This window comes from Amphiprion ocellaris, chromosome 12 (genome assembly GCF_022539595.1).
Source record: "Amphiprion ocellaris isolate individual 3 ecotype Okinawa chromosome 12, ASM2253959v1, whole genome shotgun sequence".
In the NCBI taxonomy this organism is placed as follows: domain Eukaryota; kingdom Metazoa; phylum Chordata; class Actinopteri; family Pomacentridae; genus Amphiprion; species Amphiprion ocellaris.
Window position 1 is genome coordinate 35,285,529 of NC_072777.1, and position 19,433 is coordinate 35,304,961.

The following is a 19,433-nucleotide window of genomic DNA, read 5'->3' on the forward strand; positions in this document are numbered from 1 at the left end:
AAACTAATGTTTTTATGTTCATTATGATCATGTCTTTACAAATTCCATAATTATTTATTATGGAAACAATCATTTATTAATAAAAATGACTGGATATCACTAAAATGTCAACTAAATAACCATCTGAATTTAATACCAACCACCTTCTAATGAGCTAAACAATAATAAAATGAGCTGATTCAGAAATAGTTTGGATTGTGTTCTTTTATTAAGTTGAGATAATCATGACACATATTTCTTTTTTGGCAATATATCAAATCTGTGTCCCAGACATCACTTCTCACTAAGTTCCCCGTTACAGAAACACCTCTCCAGGAAGTGTGTTAATTCCAGATCACATGACCTGCTCCACATGATGTCATTTCCTCCTGAAGAAGGTATCTATATGCAGCTAGTTAGCATATTTAGGCAGATAAGTTGATTTACCGTCTTCATCTGTCCCTCCATCTTGTACACAAACATTAAAACTCTTGGTACATGCTGGTATAATGTTCTATGGATCAGTTTCTGTTCAGTTTACAGAGCATGGCTGTGCACCAACAAATCTTTATGAACAGACGGCTGTAGGAGATATTCACTGAACCTGACAAAAGCTGCACTGCATCAGAATCACTTTCCTTTTAATTTTTACGAGTAATTACCCCAGGAAACATTCACTTCTTGCATCAGTGCATTCATCTATTCAGTTCTAGTTTTTTTCCTAGAAAAGCATTTAAATGAACTATTCCCTTTTAATCTGCCACACTAATGGACATTTAAACTGCGGTATTAACAGTGAGAAATCGTCTCCATTTTGCCTAATTCTACAATTTAAAATCCTGAAGTGTCTATTAAACTTTACTTCTGAATTGAGCATGTCATCGAAAGTAATCCTTGAAATATATGAAAGCAATGAGTCTGTTTCAAGGAGATTCATCACACTTGAGGACTTTAGAACTTCTCGGTTCTAAGAATAAGAAGCGATGGTACTGGTTACAGTGAAATAAGAAATATTTTAGACTACATGCAACACAATGTTTGGTAAGAAACTGAACCCCTGGCAACCCCAGCCCAAAAGTGGTCCTCCAGAGGGTCCAATCCCTCAAAGTGTAAAAATCCCAGAGAAGACATTAACTGCAGATTGTAAATTAGTAAAACTATAAATTTAAAATCATTTCTAGACCATGACAAGTTGTTTGGATCAGAAAGTAAAATACTAGATTGTTCATTGTTCTTTTGTCGTTTTGTGTTTTCTTTTTGTCTCACATGTTTTTTTGTCTTATTTTTGTCATTTTGTGTCTCGTTTTGTCATTTTCTATCTCATTTTTGTCATTTTGTGTCTTGTTTCTGTCATTTTCTATCTCGTTTTTGACATTTCACACAATTTCATGGGCTTGAATGTCAGCAGGAAACCACTCTAGACCTTTACATGTGCAGTGCTGCTGATGACATGAAATGACCTCTTATATACTCTGGAATACAATGAAGCTGAAGCAGGTCAGATAGGACATAAAGTATGATGGAATCAGCTGCATTTAAAGTCCTGTTCATTCTATTCTTCAGCTAATAAACCTTTAGTGCTACCAGGCATTAGAATGAACAAGAAACTGCAGAAAGCAAAGGTAGTCTAATCATTTTTTCCACAAAGACACCTGACATCTTTATTTCTCGTCGTCACTCCTTCACATCTCACCATGTTTGCAGATCTACACCTGTTGTCCAGAAGTCCTCCTGCCTGAGTGCTAAACTCAGCGTTACCTCCAGCCTGGTGTTAATGTACTGCTGGACAGACACACTGTTCTCTCACCTTCATTTGTCTGCTCTGTCTCTCACTCTTTTAGGGAGGTGAGGACAAAAGAATAGAAAGAAAGTGTTGGTTGGAAGCAATAGTAGTGTATCAGAGGGCATATCTGATGTTCTATGAACCCCAAAAACCCATCACAGGGTTTGAAAAGCATGTTAGATTCTCTGCTTTCTGATAGCTCTTGAACATATCATGTGTTATGTGCCGATGTAACAGGAAAATTAACTAAATCTAAGTTTAAAATCATGATATTTTATCAAAATGGTGTTATCGTACAGGTCTTGTTTGAAAATATTGCAAAAATCAATCGTTTGTACCGGACAGATTCTGCAACATTCAGCCTCAGTTCATCATTTCCACATTACAACTTCCAGATCACAGAGTGTCTACAAAGGAACACAACATTTAGTCACAGCTACCTGGAACTGAACCATAGAGGATTTAACTTTAAACAAGACAAAAAACAACAAAAACAAGAAAATATTACAAAAATGAGACACAAAACGACATGAAACAAAACAAAAAAGTTACAAAGTGACAAGAAAATGGACAGACGACAAAAACGAGACAAAAAACTGCATAAACGACACAAACCAGACCAAAAACAACAAAAGCGCAAAACAAAAAAGACAAAAAGTAGACAAACAACACAAAGTGACGCAAAAGATACACAAACAACGAATGAAGCAAAACACAAAATGCGAAAAATAAGACAGAAAACACAAGCGAGACAAAAATGAAGCACAAAACGACAAAAACGATAAACAAAATGACAAAAACATGAAAAAAACAACAGACAAAAGAAAAAACAAAAATGAGAAATAAACTGACACAAATGAAACATAAAATGACAAAAACGAGACACAATATGACAAAAAGGAGACATGAAATTACAAAAACAAGACACAAAATGACAGAAATGAGACACAAAATGATAAAATGAGACACAAAATGACAAAAACGAAACACAAAACGACAAAAATGAAACAGAAAATGACAAAAACGAGACATAAAATGACAAAAAAGGGTCGATGAACCAGGTCAGGTTTGGGGCTACTCTAGAAAACAGTCTTCTTCCATCAGCTGGAAAACTCTTTCCAACATTGGTGATGAATCAGTACTAACTCCTGTGTGGATCATGGGACTAAAACAGACAGAAAAGAAAACATGGAATCCTAAAAGCTGTTTCTGGCAGAACAATGCCATAAATAGTGATGGAAGAACTGAAAGGATTTTGGTTATTATCAAGAAAAACATGGAAAATGTCTGATATCAGCTCCCAAATTAAACTCTTATCAGCTATTTTTGTTTTTGTCATTTTGGGTCTCATTTTTGTCATTTTGGGTCTCATTGCTGTTGTTTTGTGTTTCGTTTTTGTTGTTTTGTGTCTCATTTTTGTCATTTTGTGTCTCATTTCTTTTGTTTTGTGTCTCATTTTTGTCGTTTCTGTGTCGTTGTCATTTTGTGTCTTGTTTTGTCCTTTTGTGTCTTGTTTTTTTTGTTTTGTGTCTCATTTTTGTCATTTTGTGTCTTGTTTTGTCCTTTTGCGTCTTTTTTTTTGTTTTGTGTCTCATTTTTGTCATTTTGTGTCTTGTTTTTGTCCTTTTGTGTCTTGTTTTTTTTGTTTTGTGTCTCATTTTTGTCATTTTGTGTCTTGTTTTTGACTTTTGAGTCTCGTTATGAGATATTTTTGTTGTTATCATTATGTTTGTCCAAAACAAATGTACCGTTAGTGGTACGAGGCATAAAAATGAACAAGAAATTGAAGAAAACAAGGATGGTCTGATCATTTTTCTATGACTGCATGTATTCACACACAGCTCATCACTCCAATGAAGCTAATGACTAATAAATAATGTATATTTTCTTTCTTTTGCTTGCTTACTTTTGCACTACCTTTCTGTTTCGCACTTCCAGCCGACGCAAATCATGCTGTTGCGCCTCCCTCCCACCAAACATACGACCCCCCCACCATACAATCAGTCGCTCTTCACAGGAACAATCTGTCCCGCTAATGCGAGGTCGCGGCAGACCATTTTTCCACTTATCAGCCCTCTGGATTTAAATAAAGCCCTATCGCTGATACACTGTTGCCTGGAAACACAATAGGATGCACCAATAATAGGATTTACCCCGAAGCCTACAAGACCCCTTCAGACGTGAGCCGTGTTGCCCCTTTTGTGCGGCTGCAGATTTCGCCGCCGCTGCTCCTCGTCGTATTGTGTTGTAAAAAGATTTTAGGGGGACATCTTTTGTGCCTTTTATCAGAGCTGCCAACAGCCTCTTATTTCCCAGGAGCCCAGGTTATTTCTACAGATTTTCGGTGCCTTTCGGTGGGTCCAAATGGAAAAATGTCACTTCTGGTGCAGACAGATGTGCTTTGTTCGTTTTTTTTTTCCCTGTTGATGCATGAGCTCCGTTGGCATTCAGAGGAAATGCACCCGTGACCTCGATGCCCAGGCGTGTCTTATGTAACAGCAGCCCCCCTGGTTAGGAAGCGTTTCCTGGCACCACTGATGAAAGATTAATGCCTATTCTTATGCCGCTCAGAGTGCTTTCCTCCAAGAGGACTCCTAGGAAGTTAGAACATCCAGTAAAAGATGACGCCAGACGCTCGATGTAAGTCTGATGTAACAGCAAGACGCTACATAATGCAGTGTATTCATCATTGTGTGTTAATATAAAACACTTCATGTGTTGTTTTTTCCTGAAAAATAAAGGTGGTTATCTCAAACACTCCTTTATGAAAACCTGATCTGGATCAGTTGAATCTTTGTTTCACCCCTCGAATCCCAAACTTAGTGACTTTGAAAGGCTTCTATGTGAACATATGTGTGAGATGCATCATTCTGTCAAAAAATAAGCCAAAAATAATCATTCAGTTGTGATATTTTGCTAAGACCACTTCATTCTACATGTGTCGTTCAAAATAAGGCCAAAAATGAACCATTTGCAGCACATTCTGTAAAAAAAAAGTTGTGGTTTGCTCAGCTGTGACCAACAATCATTTGATAAAAATTCTGAAGTTTTTCAGATGAACTGCAGGTTGTGTAAACACAGAGTCGAGATAAAATGGCAAGAGGGGGAAAAAAGCATGAATTATTGTTAAAATAAATGTAGCATGGCTCAAAAATAGTGTACAGTGGAACAAGGTGTTGGAAGATACAAACGACACAGTGAAACATCTTTCCGTGCAGAGTACTGTAGAAAAACGTAAACATAAATATTCACCATTTTTGCCCAGTATTGGTAACACCTGTGGATACTTTGAAAAATGTACATACTGATTCCAGTTTTCTTCATTGTAAAACAAACAGTCCAATAAATTCAGCTTTGATTTTGCTCTTTTTAAGTGTAGCTATTATTCTATTTATAGCATTAAGACTGATGTTTGAGTTCCCTCTTCTTCTAGCCATGGCTGTGCTGTTTCCACTGAGGTACAGGACTTTATATTGGAGTGAAAAATGTGACAGGAGTGAAAAAGCATCCAGATATTACTTGGGATTCAGAGGCTTAATGACTTCATGAGATAACCAAAGACAGATGGGTTGTCATGGACCTGCCACATCTGCAAATGTACTTTTATATAATGTGATGATGACATCATCCTAATTTAATGATAATGATTAAATTAAGGTTCTCTAAGTCACAGGTGCGCTTTTATCCAGGAGAAAATCTTCTTTTTATTATCAGCAGCAAGCAGTCGTATTAGTTCTATCAGTAGGATCAATCTATAACTGAGGGACTTCTGAAGTCCATGGGATATATCTGCATACATTTTATGAAAAGTTAAAAGCTAATGTTTTCATGTTCTTTATGATCATGTCTTTACAAATTCCGTAATTATTTAATATGAAAACGATCACTTATTAATAAAAAACGACTGGATATCACTAAAATGCCAACTAAATAACCAAATTTACTAACTGTGTGTCTCATTTTTGTCGCGTCATGTCTCGTGTTTGTTGGTTTGTGTCTCGTTTTTGTCATTTCCGCCTTGTTTTTGTCATTTTGTGTCTCAGTTTTGTCGTTTATTGTCTCGTTTTGTCATTTTGTGTCACGTTTCATCATTTTGTGTCTCGTTTTTGTCATTTTCCGTTTCGTTTTTGTCATTTTGTGTCTCGTTTTTGTTATTTTCCATTTCGTTTTTGTCATTTTCCGTCTCGTTTTTGTAATTTTCTGTCTCGTATTGACACTTTGTGTCTGGGTTTTATCATTTGTGTCTCAGTTTTTAATAAAAAATGACTGGATATCACTAAAATGTCAACAAAATAACCATCTGAATTTAATACCAACCACTTTCTAATGAGCTAAACAATAATAAAATGAGCTGATTCAGAAATAGTTTGGATTGTGTTCTTTAATTACGTTGAGATAATCATGACAGATGTGTCTTTTTTGGCAATATATCACATTTTATATGGAAATCTGTGTCCAAGAAATCATTTTCCCAAAACACCTCTCCAGGAAGTGTGTTAATTCCAGATCACATGACCTGCTTAGTTTGGTTCTTTTTTGGTCATTTTCAGTCTGTTTTGTGGTCATTTTGTGCATTTTTGTGGCCGTTTTCAGTCGCTTTGTGATAATTTTAGGTGTTTTTGTGGTCATTTCACAATTTTTTGTAGTTATTTTGTATGTCTCTCATCATTTTGTGTCTTAATATGATAATTATCTGTCTCACTGAGTCATTTTGTGTTTTTCTGTGGTCATTTTGTGTCATTTTTGGTCATTTTGTGCATTTTTGTGTTCATGTTGTGTCTTTTGTGGTTGTTTTGTGTGTCTTTGGGCTCATTTTGTTTCTTTTTTTGGTCATTTTCCGACTGTTTTGTGGGTATTTAAGGCCTTTTTGTGGTCATTTTGTGCATTTTTGTGAGCATTTCAGTCCTTATGTGATAATTTTAGGTGTTTTGTAGTTATTTTGTGTCTCTCGTCATTTTGTATCTTTGTATGATAATTATGTGTCTCACTGAGTCATTTTGTGTCTCTTTGTGGTCAATTTTGGTCATTATCAGTCTGTTTGTGGTTGTTTTGTCTCTTTTTATGATAATTCTGTGTCTCATTGAGTCATTTGGTGTTTTTCTGTGGTCATTTGTGTCTTTTTATAACAAAAAAACAAATGCTAAATGTTGAATTTATGCCTGAAAACAGCAAAAATGTCAACTATGTTACAAAAAGTCCTGTAATTATATATCGACCCACGAAAAGCCCACCTAATAGTTTGGAATGTCTCTTAATATTTTTTGCCACTTATTTCTATTCCATCACTACTTCTGTTTCATTCTTAGCTCATCATTGTTCCTGTAAATGTGCTGCTCCCTGTCCTATAAGACTAAATGAATAAATCATGGAATAAATTCACACCACTCGGTCAGAGGTAATGAGATACGGTGGGATTCTTATTAGCAGGAGAAGATAATCATCTGCACGCCTCTGATATCAGCCTCTCTGTTGGTTTTCTGCAGCAGGAGCGAAAGGGAAAATGGCAAGAGGCAAGCTGAAATATAGCAACGCAATTTCCCTCTGTGGTTTTTATGGGGATTCAGAGTGAACTCAGGAGACCCCGGTTACTAAAGCCACTAAGAATACAGCGTATTACTCTCATTAAAACCAACAGATAGCTAATAACTGACCCTGATGCTGGTGCTAGTGACCCTAACATACTATTACTGATGCTGCAGTTCAATCACTGCTATTATTCTAGGGGTTACTACAAGCATTTTGCTGCTAATATAACCTGTAGCAGCACAAACTTCACATCTCAAAGTGTAGTAACATCTAAGGCATTTAAAGGCAGGAAGGGATCATTTTCATGAGTTTTCAGGGGTTTCATCAACAGATAGAGAAGAACAAAACTCAACTATCAGCATAAAAATGACATCCTAACCCGAATTTAACCCTCCTGTTGTCCTCATTTACGGGCACCAAAAAATATAGTTTCCATGTCTGAAAAAATTCCAAAAATTCAGCAAAAAAATTCCCCAAATTTCTGAAAAGTTTCCCTTAAAAGTTTCATTTTAAAAAATCCCCCAAATTTGGCAAAAAAATCTTGTAAATGTTTTCAAAAAAATGAGTACAAATCTTCCAAAAAAAAAAAATCCTAAAAATATCTAAAAAATCAACCAAAATCCAGCGAATTTCGCTGGATTTTGGTAGATTTTTTGTAAATGTTTTTAAGAAACATTTTTTTAATTGTTCTTTTTTTCCACCAAAAAATGTTCAAAGATTTCCCAAAAATGTTGAAAACATGGGCATCAAAAGTTTCACTGTGAATTTTTTTTTTTTTTTTTTACATTTTCAAACTTTAAAACGGGTCAATGTGACCCGCAGGACGACACGAGGGTTAAACCAATGTACTTAACTTAAATTCTCATAAAAAAACCACATTTTTTTAGTATACTGCTATGACATACTGGTATTATTTGGTCAATTTTATAGCAGCTTCTTGATAAGACACGTACTTATTGTAAATATGATGGAAAAATGTTGTTTTTTCTTAGAATAGCGGCTGTACATCTGCTGCTTTATCACTTCCACTCTGTCTGCTGAGGAAGTGCAGTCTGCCAGTACGACTACAGACCGTCAGTGTTGTGTTGTAGCCGACAACATGTGTGTAATCCATCAGGTGAAAGCGAGCTGTGGAGCCTCACCTTGACGTAGAGCTGCTGGAACTCCTCCAGGTTGAGTCGGCCGGTGGGACAGTCCTTCAGGAATCCCTTGTACCACTGCTTCAGCTCGTGTTCGTTAAACTCTGTGTTCTTCACCAGATCCTCCATCACTTCAGGGGTCAGCTTGCTGTTCTGTTTCCCCATTTTTCCTGCTAGAAACCAAGACACAGACACACAAAATTAATGACAACAGGCATCTTTTGGTTATATTGAACCTCCACATGTTGTGAAAGTCTGGAGGGAATTTGGAAGAATGATTCATCAAGACTGAAACCAGAGATTTCTACACAACTGTGAAAGTTGAAACCAAAGCGCCGTCTAAAAATAAGTTTTAAAACAAATGGACTGAGGAACAACGTTGGAAATTAGTCATGTTCTGGTTCTACTTCTTGGCTTTATTTTCCTGACTTTGAGCAGCTGTTTGTCCTCACTTTGTTTGTTTGTTGTCAACCTTTGAAATCCTTCAGAGTTCCTGCATTAAATCTATTAAGAGAACATCAACGAAACGTTATATTTTTCTTGCCAAAATTGTTTTAGGGGTGTGCCATTTATGTTGGTTTTTAGTCTTTTTAGTCTTTTAATGGTACAAATTATTATTTTCAAGCGCTGGCAGATGAAAATGTTGTTTTTTTGCTTTTAAACTCTTAACTGTTTCCTATTCTCGTCTTTCCAAATGAAGCTCTTCGGCTTCTGGAAAGTGGCATCTTCAAGTAGACGGCCCACTGTGACTTTTTAGGAAAACTCAAGTATGTTTGGGATTAATGTCTTTTAATTTCCCCACCGCAGCTGTTTGCACCCGGCTGCCTCGGCATCTCCCTGCTTGTATAACGCTGATGCTGCCACTTTATGGCCCTGATTAGATCATAAACCAACCCATAATTATCACAATCTGCACAAGATGGTGAGCATTTTGGAGCATTTCTGCTCCTGCTCTCTGCTGAAATGTTTATTAGACCTCTTTAGCGTGAAAAGGATGAAAAGAAAAAAGATGCGAGGCAGAAACAGTGTGTGGGTTTACCTGCAAAGAGCAGAACAGGTGCTGCTTTTATAAACTATATCAGGGGAGTCAAACTCATCTTCGTCCAGGTTCCACATTCAGTCCAGTTTAATCTCCAGTGGACCGGACCAGTAAAACCACAGCTTAATAAGCTATAAATAACCACAGCTCCTAATGGTTCCTTTGTTTTAGTGCAAAAAGTACATTCTGAAAATGTTCACATTTAAGGAATTATCTTTTTACAAAACATGATGGACAACCTGAAATTTCTTCAGAAAAATAAATTCACTTTCAGCAACATTCAGCTTCAGTTCATCATTTCCACATTACAACTTCCAGATCAGTGTCTACAAACGAACACAACATTTAGTCATGTGGAACTGATGATGTAGTATTTTACTGTATTATCAAAACGACAAAGGTCAGAAAAAAACAGACAAAAACAAGACAAAATATTACACAAATGAGACACAAAATGACAAAAACGAGACACAAAACGACAAAAAATCAGACAAAGAAAATGAAACAAAACAAAAAAAAGAGAGAAAATTTGACAAAAAAGTTACAGTGACAAAAAATGGACAAAAACGAGACCAAAAATGACAAAAGTGCGAATCAAAACAACAAAAAAGTAGACAAACGATACAAGCGAGACAAAAAACAACACAAAACGCCACAAACAATACACAAAACAACGAATAAAGCGAGACACAAAATGACAAAAATAAGACGAAAAAACGCAAGTGAGACAAAAAAGGAAACACAAAACGCTAAAAATCAGACAAAAAAAGACAAAAAACAACAAAAACAAGACAAAATATTACAAAAATGAACCACAAAACAACAAAAGAACAATGAACAATCTAGTGTTTTACTTCTGATCCAAACAACTTGTCAGGGTCTAGAAATGATTTTAAATTTATAGTTTTACTAATTTACAATCTGCAGTTAATGTCTTCTCTGGAATTTTTACACTTTGAGGGCCGGATTGGACCCTCTGGAGGACCGCTTTTGGTCCACAGGCCGCATGTTGGACACCCCTGGTCTGTATGAACGCTGTGATGTATAGTTTCTTTAAAATGACCGCTCTCCACAGCGTCTCTTAAGCTGCATCTTCCATTTATTTAAACACTGTGAAAACCAGAACCTATAAATCCACAGAAAACATGCAGCAGCTCGTTTTCTTTCTGATTTTAAATTACATAACGATTGTGTGGTAACGACATTTTATCAAACTGTCCCCGCGGTGCGTTCAAAGACGCTCCCACATCCAGCTCTAACGTTGGCAGGCAAAGAGCAGCCATGTTCCTGCGAGAAATTAGATGAACAGAGTCACATTCACAGTGTCGTCCAGGTTTGCCTGTTGATCGTCTTTTGGCTTTGATTTTGTCCAACATGTGGCCCGTGGGCCAAAAGCGGTCCTCCAGAGGGTCCAATCCAGCCTTCAAAGTGTAAAAATTCTAGAGAAGACATTAACTGCAGATTGGAAATTAGTAAAACTATAAATTTAAAATCATTTCTAGACCATGACAAGTTGTTTTGATCATAAAGTAAAATACTAGATTGTTCTTTGTTCTTTTGACGTTTTCTGTCTCATTTTTGTCATTTTGTGTCTCATTTTTGTAACATTTTGTCTTATTTTTGGTGCTTTTTTGTCTTTTTTTGTCTGACTTTTATCATTTTGTTTCTCGTTTTTGTCACTTTGTGTCTCATTTTTGTAATATTTTGTCTGGTTTTTGTTGCTTTTGGTCTGTTTTTGTTTGACTTTTGTTTTTTGTTTGTTGTTTTTGTCATTTTGTTTTTCCTCTTGTCTTGTTTGTGTTTTTTGTCTCATATTTGTCATTTTGTGTCTCATTTTTGTAATATTTTGTCTGGTTTTTGTTGTTTTTGTCTGACTTTTATCATTTGTCTCACATTTTTGTTGTATTGTTTCTTGTTTTCTCTGGAATTCTGGAATTCATTGGAATTTTTACACTTTGAAGGCCGGATTGGACCCTCTGGAGGACCGCTTTTGGCCCATGGGCCTCATGATGAGAACCATCTTCTTCATCTTATCCGACCGTCTGCACCGTTGACTGAGAGAACGGTGGGAGAACAAGGCATCAGAAAAGTTATTCTAAGTGAACGGGGGGGGGGGGGGTAAATGAGACAATTCTTCATTTGGAGACCTCGTGGAGCCATTTCCAGCAGCTCAGAAAGTCCCTGGACTGCAATCTGGGAGCCATTTGTCTCAGAAAGATAAATATACTTTGCCCTGAAAACCAATTTTTAAGAATTTTTCATCCAGGCTCAGCGTGACCCGAGTTCACACAGAAACTCTGGAGTAATAATGTAGAAAACTGAAATGTAAATTATGTAATCAGGCCTCCTTACTGCCTGTGAACTTAAAGGGCAAAACAATCAATGAATTTACTAATTTAAACTGAACTGCTACAGGTGTGATAGGAGAAAAATGAACATATGAGGTTAGTTATTTAGGTAAAGCTGAAGAAGAATTTAATTAAATCAGTCATATTATCATAAAAACCAGAAACAATATCATCAAATTTAATAGATGGTGGGAGGCAGAGATGTGAATCAAACCAAGAATATGAAGAATCTGGAGCAGAAAGGGACTGAGAGGGACGAAATATCACAGCAGTCCAATTAAAAAGTCAAGATCAGCTGAGCTCCATGAAGCGCCTCCACAAAAACGTCACTTCTACCAGAACTGTGAAGACTTAACTACAGGTATGGAGCCTTTTGGAGGTAGGTTGTGTCTCATTTTGTCTCATTTTTCATACTTTGTGTCTCATTTTAGTTGTTTTGCTTCTGATTTTTAGTAGGCTGTGTCTCAGTTTGTCTCCTCTTTCAAGTTTAATGCTTCATTTTGGTTGTTTTGCATCTGATTTTGATCATTTTTGTGTCAGACTTCGGTTGTTGTATCCTCATTTTTGATTGCTTCCAGCTCATTTTTAGTAAGTTTTGCCTCATTTTGTCTAATTTTTCATGTTTTGTACCTCATTTTTGCTGTTTTGCATCTCATTTTAGCTGATTGTGTCTCATTTTGGTAGTTTTACATCTCAGTTTTGATCGTTTGCATCTCATTTGGCTCATTTTTCATATTTTGTGTCTCATTTTGGCTGTTTTCATTGATTTTTAGCAAATTGTGTCTTAATTGGTCTCTTTTTTGAAGTTTTATGCCTCATTTTGGTTGTTTTGCATCTGTTTTGGTCGTTTTTGCATGAGATTTTGGTTGTTGTAACCTCATTTTTGATCGTTTGCAGCTCATTTTTAGTATGTTGTGTTTCAATTTGTATCATTTTTAATACTTTGTGTCTCATTTTGGTTGTTTTGCTTCAGATTTTGGTCATTTTGCATCAGACTTTGGTTGTTGTAGCCTCATTTCTTGATCATGACTCAACTAGATGTATGGAGCCTTTTGGACCTGACTGTGAGCATCATTATTTTTACAGGTTTTACTGCATTAATACAAACCCTATTTTTCGCTCTGTGGCAGAGAATAACCTGCTTAGGAGGCCCACATTTGGAAACTGACACTCTCCCTAAATGCCATGGATATCATTGGAGCCAATCAGAGAAATGTGGGTCATTTATTGAGCTGAAACACTGGCACATAAAGCCAACATTGATTCCCCCTACCTTCATGGCCTCTAACTGAAAGGCCATCCAGTACCGTGACCCGTATGTGAGGACGCTGCACTCAGCTAGCTATAATACACATTATGCAACATGAACACACAAAAGTGCTCCAATAAAAATCTTGCATCTCTTAAAAAAACAGCCTTTTATTACGGTGACCTGCCGGCCATCCTAAACGCGTTCAGTTGTTTGTGAAAAGCAGAGGAAGTGGTGCAATTTTCTCATTCATAACTGACCCTGTGATGCTTCGACCGGAGTCTCAGTGTGGAAATAAACTAAACTGGCCGTTTGAGATTTTCAGCAGTGACTCATTTAGCAGCAGTAAATCAGCTCCAGAGGGTGGAAGATCTGACCAAAAGGTCACATCTCGATCTTTTTGGGGTGGATCATGATCCACAATTCAGATCACAATTCTCCCTGCAGATTTAGTCGGACTACTGTGATCACATGATTCATTGAGCATATGGTTGCCTGGATACAAAGCCAACCACTTCAACTCAAGGCTGAAGGCAGAACTCGCAAATCTCCGCATCTTTTCTCTGATTTCTTTCTGGGATTTCTGGCCAACAGCGGTGGTTTATATTTCTGCAACTTTGATGACGCTTCTGGGATGTTGGTCCACTGCAATTAATCAGAATAACTGACGATGTTGAAGCTATGATGCAGGGTTTCTATTTTTTTTTTTTTTTTAACATTTCACTTCATAATAACAAATATTTTTATTCTGCATTCCTACGTAACAGCTGCATCATGGCAATAGTTGTTTTTGGCTCCAGTCATTAGTTAGCTGCAGTCAGATCTACAGTTTAAGAAGTTGGCAGCAGAGTCCGACTTGGTTCACTGCAGAAGTTTCCAAAGATCCAAGTACTTCAAATTATCGAAAGTGCAAACATTTTGGGAGAATTTTTGGACAAAAATTAATCATTTACATGAATTAATTAGTAATAAAATATTCAGTGGATTAATCAATAGAAAAAAGGTCTTTAGTGGTGAGCCCTAGTCCACGTGTCGCTGTTGTTGAGATCTTAATTTGGTAAATGATCGGCCTGTCAGATGAGCACGGCTTGTCTGTCTGTCTGTTAATTAGTCCCCCAACATATTTCCTGACCTGCAGGCTGGCCACGGTGCTGTTATAGCGATCTTTCTCTTGTCCAACAAATGGACTCCTACTCCACCGTGTTGGACTGTAGCTGGTGACAGTATGACTTTCCAACCACCACTAGCAAATAAAGTGTACAATAGAATCCCTTTAATTGTGCAAAAAAGTCTTTTTGATATGTGAAAATGATCAGGGGACCAAAATATGGACACACCCCATTTTCTGAGCTACTGATGATATTATACAACTATTTTGACAAACTTTTTGGATTAATAAACTGTGTAAAACTGATTGAGTGCCCCCTTCACTGAGTACTAAAGCCCAAGGCCAGAAAAGAGGCCTGAGTACCACCAATCAGAGCAAACCGAACCACATCTCAATGTAAAGAAACCAACTTGGAACGCTGGAAGGAAGGAACTAAAAGCCAGAGTAGATTAGGACGTTATCTGGCTCTGAAAAGAGATTATGAGTTGGCAGAACATCTCTATACTGTGAGAGATAGAAAGCAGAGACGGATCCAAAACGAGAACAGGCTCAGTGATCACAAACTGGCAACACCAGAAGGGAGAACACGAAAAAGTCACGGCAACCAAGAGAAAACAGAGTACGTGGAAGGAGAAGGAATATCTTGCTGCCGATTATAAACATGCCTGAAACTGGAACGGTGAAGCAGCGACAACAAGAGATCTGTTTGTCATTCTAGTCCAGGTTCCACATTCAGTCCGGTCTGATCTCCAGTGGACCGGACCAGTAAAATCACAGCAAAATAACCTAGAAATAACCACAACTCCTAATGTTTCCTTTCGTTTAGTGCAAAAAACATTTCTGTCTGACAAAAAGTAAGAAAAATAACACAAAAAAATTCCAATAATGAGCCACAAAATGACAAAAGAACAATGATTTATAATCAAAATGATAAATAACAACCAAAAAGAAGACAAAATATGACAAAAAGAAGACACAAAATGACAAAAGCGAGAAACAAAGCAACAAAAAAATAGACAAATGACGCGAGAAAGATGAAAAAGAAACACAAAACCACAAAAATAAGCAACAAAGCAACAAAAGCATGAGACAAGCAACAAAAGTCAGACAAAAAAGACAACAAACAAGAACAAAACAAAATATTCCAAAGATGAGACATAAAATGACAAAAGAACAATGATTTATGATCAAAATGACAAAAAACTGCCAAAAAGAAGACAAAATATGACAAAAATGAAATACAAAAAAGTTACAAAACACCAAAAACGAGACAAAAAATGACACAAAAAACAAAAACGACACACAAAACAACGAATAAAGCAAAACACAAAATGACACAAAACACAAACGAGACAAAAAGGAAACACAAAACGACAAAAATGAGGAACAAAACGACAAAAGTCAGACAACAAAAAAGGCAAAAAACAACGAAAACAACACAAAATATTACAAAAACAAAACAACAACAAATTAGACAAACGACACGAAACACAACAAAGAGGGGCAAAAAATGAGACAAACAACAAAAACGAGCCAAAAGTGGTCCTCCAGAGAGTCCAATCCGGCCCTCAAAGTGTAAAAATTCCAGAGAAGACATTAACTGCAGATTGTAAATTAGTAAAACTATAAATTTAAAATCATTTCTAGACCATGACAAGTTGTTTAGATCAGAAAGTAAAATACTAGATTGTTCATTGTTCTTTTGTCGTTTTGTGTCTCATTTTTTGTAACATTTTGTCTTGTTTTTCGTCTTATTTTGTTTGACGTTTGTCGTTTATGTCATGCTTTTGTCGTTTTGTTTCTCGCTTTTGTTGTTTTGTGTCTCATTTTTGTCATATTTTGTCTTGTTTTTGTTGTTCATTGCCTCTTTTTTGCCTGATGTTTGTTGTTTGTCTTCCTTTTTTTGTTGTTTTGTTTCTTGTTTTTGTTGTTTTGTGCTTCTTTTTTGTCTCACTTGTGTTTTTTTCTTATTTTTGTCATTTTGTGTTTCGCTTCATTTGCTGTATTGTGTGTCGTTTTTGTCTCATTTGTGTTGTCCATTTTTTTGTTGCTTTGAAACTTTTTTGTTAAATTTTGTCTCTTTTTTGTGTTGTTTCATGATGTTTGTCTTGTTTTTGTCATTTTGTGTCTCATTTTTGTAATATTTTGTCTTGGTTTTGTTGCTTTTTGTCTTTTTTGTCTGACTTTTGTAATTTGTCTCATGTTTTTGTCATTTTCTTTCTCGTTTTTCTCATTTTGTGTTTCCTTTGTGTAATATTTTGTCTTCTTTTTGTTGTTTTTTGTCCGTTTCTTGTCGTTTTGATGATAAATTATTGTTCTTTTGTTGTTTCGTGTCTCGTTTTTGGAATATTTTGTCTTGTTTTTGTTGTCTATTGTCTCTGTTTTGCCTGATGTTTGTTGTTTGTCTCTTTGTACGATGAGTTTAACACCCCTACATGGACCGATCATGCTTACTGTGTAGTCACAGGAAAACCCCTGATGTCTGTCACATATGTTCACAGAATGAGCATGTTTGTGAGTTCAAGCGCACTTTGCATCTGAGGACAACAGAAAATCATAAAGAATTAAGGTGAAGTGTGATATTTCAAGGCAACTCGAGTGCAGCCCGAGCTTTCTGTCGGCATATATGATGCTGCAGCACACGAGACATGAAGAAACTCTGGGGAATTTATGCATTTTCTATAAGAGATGCAAGCTTTCAATGCGCTAAATGGTCACTCTTCCCCTAAAATGTGCTTCCAGTCGCTGTCACTGCATTATAATTTCAGTGTTCCTCACCAGCAGAGATGAATCTGCGTCTGTCTTGTGTCAGACGTCAGCTTGGGTGTTTAATTTATGGTGCACGAGTAAATCACACGTTCTTTAATATCGCCCACTCAGCTCGTTTTATATAAAAGCTGCAACCTCTGAAGAGGCAACACGTTATGGTGGAGCGATTTCCAAACATCGTCTTCCTACACGTGTTTAAATATACTTTTTTGTGAGACCTTCAATTTATGCACGTAGCCTTTGATTTGACTGACTTAGATTGGCTGTATCAAAGCAACCCACACACCTTAAATATCTGATATTTGTCACTCTGCGTCCAACACCTCCACTAACTGTCATTCTCCAGAGCTGCCTACGAGCCCCGTCACTCCCTCATCCTTCCTGTTGCTTTGTCGCCATCAACCTGCAATAACTGAGGACGCAAATCATCTCAAAGTGTGATTCTCCAGCTTGCTCTGTTGCATTTCCACATAAATGCAAGGAAAGTGAGTTAACCCTCGTATTGTCCTGCAGGTCAAAATTGATTCGTTTTAAAGTTTGAAAATGTGGAGAAAAAATATATATTTTCACAGTGAAACTTCTGATGTCCACATTTTCAACATTTTTGGGAAAACTTTGAACATTTTTTGGTGGAAATAAAGAAATGGTTAAAAAAATGTTTCTTTAAGAACATTCATAAAAAAAAATCAACCAAAATCGAGTGAAATTTGCTGGATTTTGGTTGATTTTTATGTGAATGTTCTTAAAGAAAATATTAGAAGTTTTACTGATATATATGGAATCACTTTAGATATTTTTAGGATTTTTTGGGAAGACTTTTATTCATTTTTTGAAAATATTTACAAGAATTTTCTTGCCAAATTTGGGGGATTTTTTCCCCTAAAACTTTTAAGGGAAACTTTCAAGGAATTATTGGAATTTTCTTCCTGAAGGTTTTGCAAATTTTTAGAAATTTGGGGATTTATTTTGCTGAATTTTTGGATTTTTTTCAGACAAGGAAACAATATTTTTTGGTGCCTGTAAATGAGGACAACACGAGGGTTAAAAGTAATCAGGGTGTGATCTGGATGCACACACTGCCCAGCTCCTAATTTTATGCATCATAATGTTTTGCACCAGTTACTCACATCTACCACAGGAAAAAAAAAAGGAAAAAAGTGAACAGACAGCTGGTGCCTCATCAGCAAATGTCAGAGCTTTGTTTTAGTGAGTGGAACCGAGGCTGGGGTCACTCTGCAGGGTGATGCAGAGCAGAAGCACCCCACCGACTCCAGACCTGAGTCATAGCCTAAAAATGACCAAAAAAATGCAAAAATCACAGCTGTAGTTACACATCAGCAGACAGGTGCAGCCTGACGTGAGCATATATTACCAAAAGAGTCTTTTTTTTTTTTTTTTTTTTTTTTTTTTTTTTAAGAAATCCTGCAATCCAGCCCCTGAGCCAGGCAGCAGGCTGTTACATAACACCATCCATACCATCATTTGCCAACAGGGGATGACCTTGAGAGGCAGGCAGAGACCAGAGAGGCAACATCAGAGCAGTTTCAGGTGGGTTAATTTAGGGAAATCTCATGCATTTCCACATAAAACCCGCTTCCCTTATCGTCTAGAAATGTGTGTGCAGCAGAGGAGGGGGTACGACAGCCGTGGGATGTGCTCGTGTCTGCATTGATTTGCAAAAAAAGTAGCTTCCCATTGAGGGTGATGTGGGTTCAGCAGACACACACACACACACACACACACACACACACACACACACACACACACACACACCCTTCCTCTCAACATCTGCTCCAGCTACACCACATTGTGTCATGTCAGCCCAACACACCACATGCCAGCCATCATTATTATCTCTGACTACTGCACTCTAGTTGCTGAATCTTACATGTGTGTGCAGGCAGCAAGTGTAAACCTAACCATCTAATGCACAAAATGACATGAGGATTTCAGCAGCACTTCCACAGGCTGCACTGATAAACTGCATGTGTCCTCACTGTAATCCGCGTCTCATTAATATGGACCGATAAATCAATCAATTACCCAGAAGAATGACGCACCAGGTTGCATCATGCTGATTTCTATTTGAGATAAAATGATGTGCAGGAAAATAAAAAAAACACCGCCATGCGTCAGTCAACATATTCCACACAGCATCCATCCATCCTACCTTGTGAGTGAACGGGAGAAGTCCGGTCTGCTGTCTGGAGGGTCGAGGACGAGGAGGAAAAAGGCTTCAAAAACGCTCTTCTGTCGAGCCTCTAGCAGCTTAAGCTGTTTATTTTGTTGTTGTATTATTGTTGTAATTTGGCGACGGAGGAAATAAAAGTGAGCCTCGACAGACAGCCGGATAGAAGTGAGCGGTTGCAGGTCCGTCGGATGATGCTGCCGAACACCAACTGCTGCTGATGTGCGGAGAGGAGGAGACAGATACTGAGGAGCAGCTCCGTCTCTCTCCGCCTGCGTGGCTCAGCAGCCAAACATAGTCATGTA

At 37.1% G+C, this 19,433-nt stretch overlaps 1 protein-coding gene across 2 annotated transcripts in view; it reads right to left on the reverse strand.

Annotated features, from left to right (window-relative positions):
• vsnl1a (visinin-like 1a) overlaps positions 1–19,328 on the reverse strand; it is a 52,018-nt gene extending 32,690 nt beyond the window's left edge. The window contains exons 1-2 of one of the 2 annotated variants that reach the window (XM_023262718.3): positions 19,111–19,328; positions 8,431–8,597 (exon numbers count right to left, since the gene is read on the reverse strand). In XM_023262718.3, the coding sequence (XP_023118486.1) occupies positions 8,431–8,592 (162 nt within the window). In that variant the 5' untranslated portion in view covers positions 8,593–8,597; positions 19,111–19,328. Of the gene's footprint in view, positions 1–8,430; positions 8,601–19,110 lie in introns of both variants that reach the window. The other variant, XM_023262717.3, reaches the window with a different exon arrangement.
• Between the last annotated feature and the right edge of the window lie 105 nt (positions 19,329–19,433).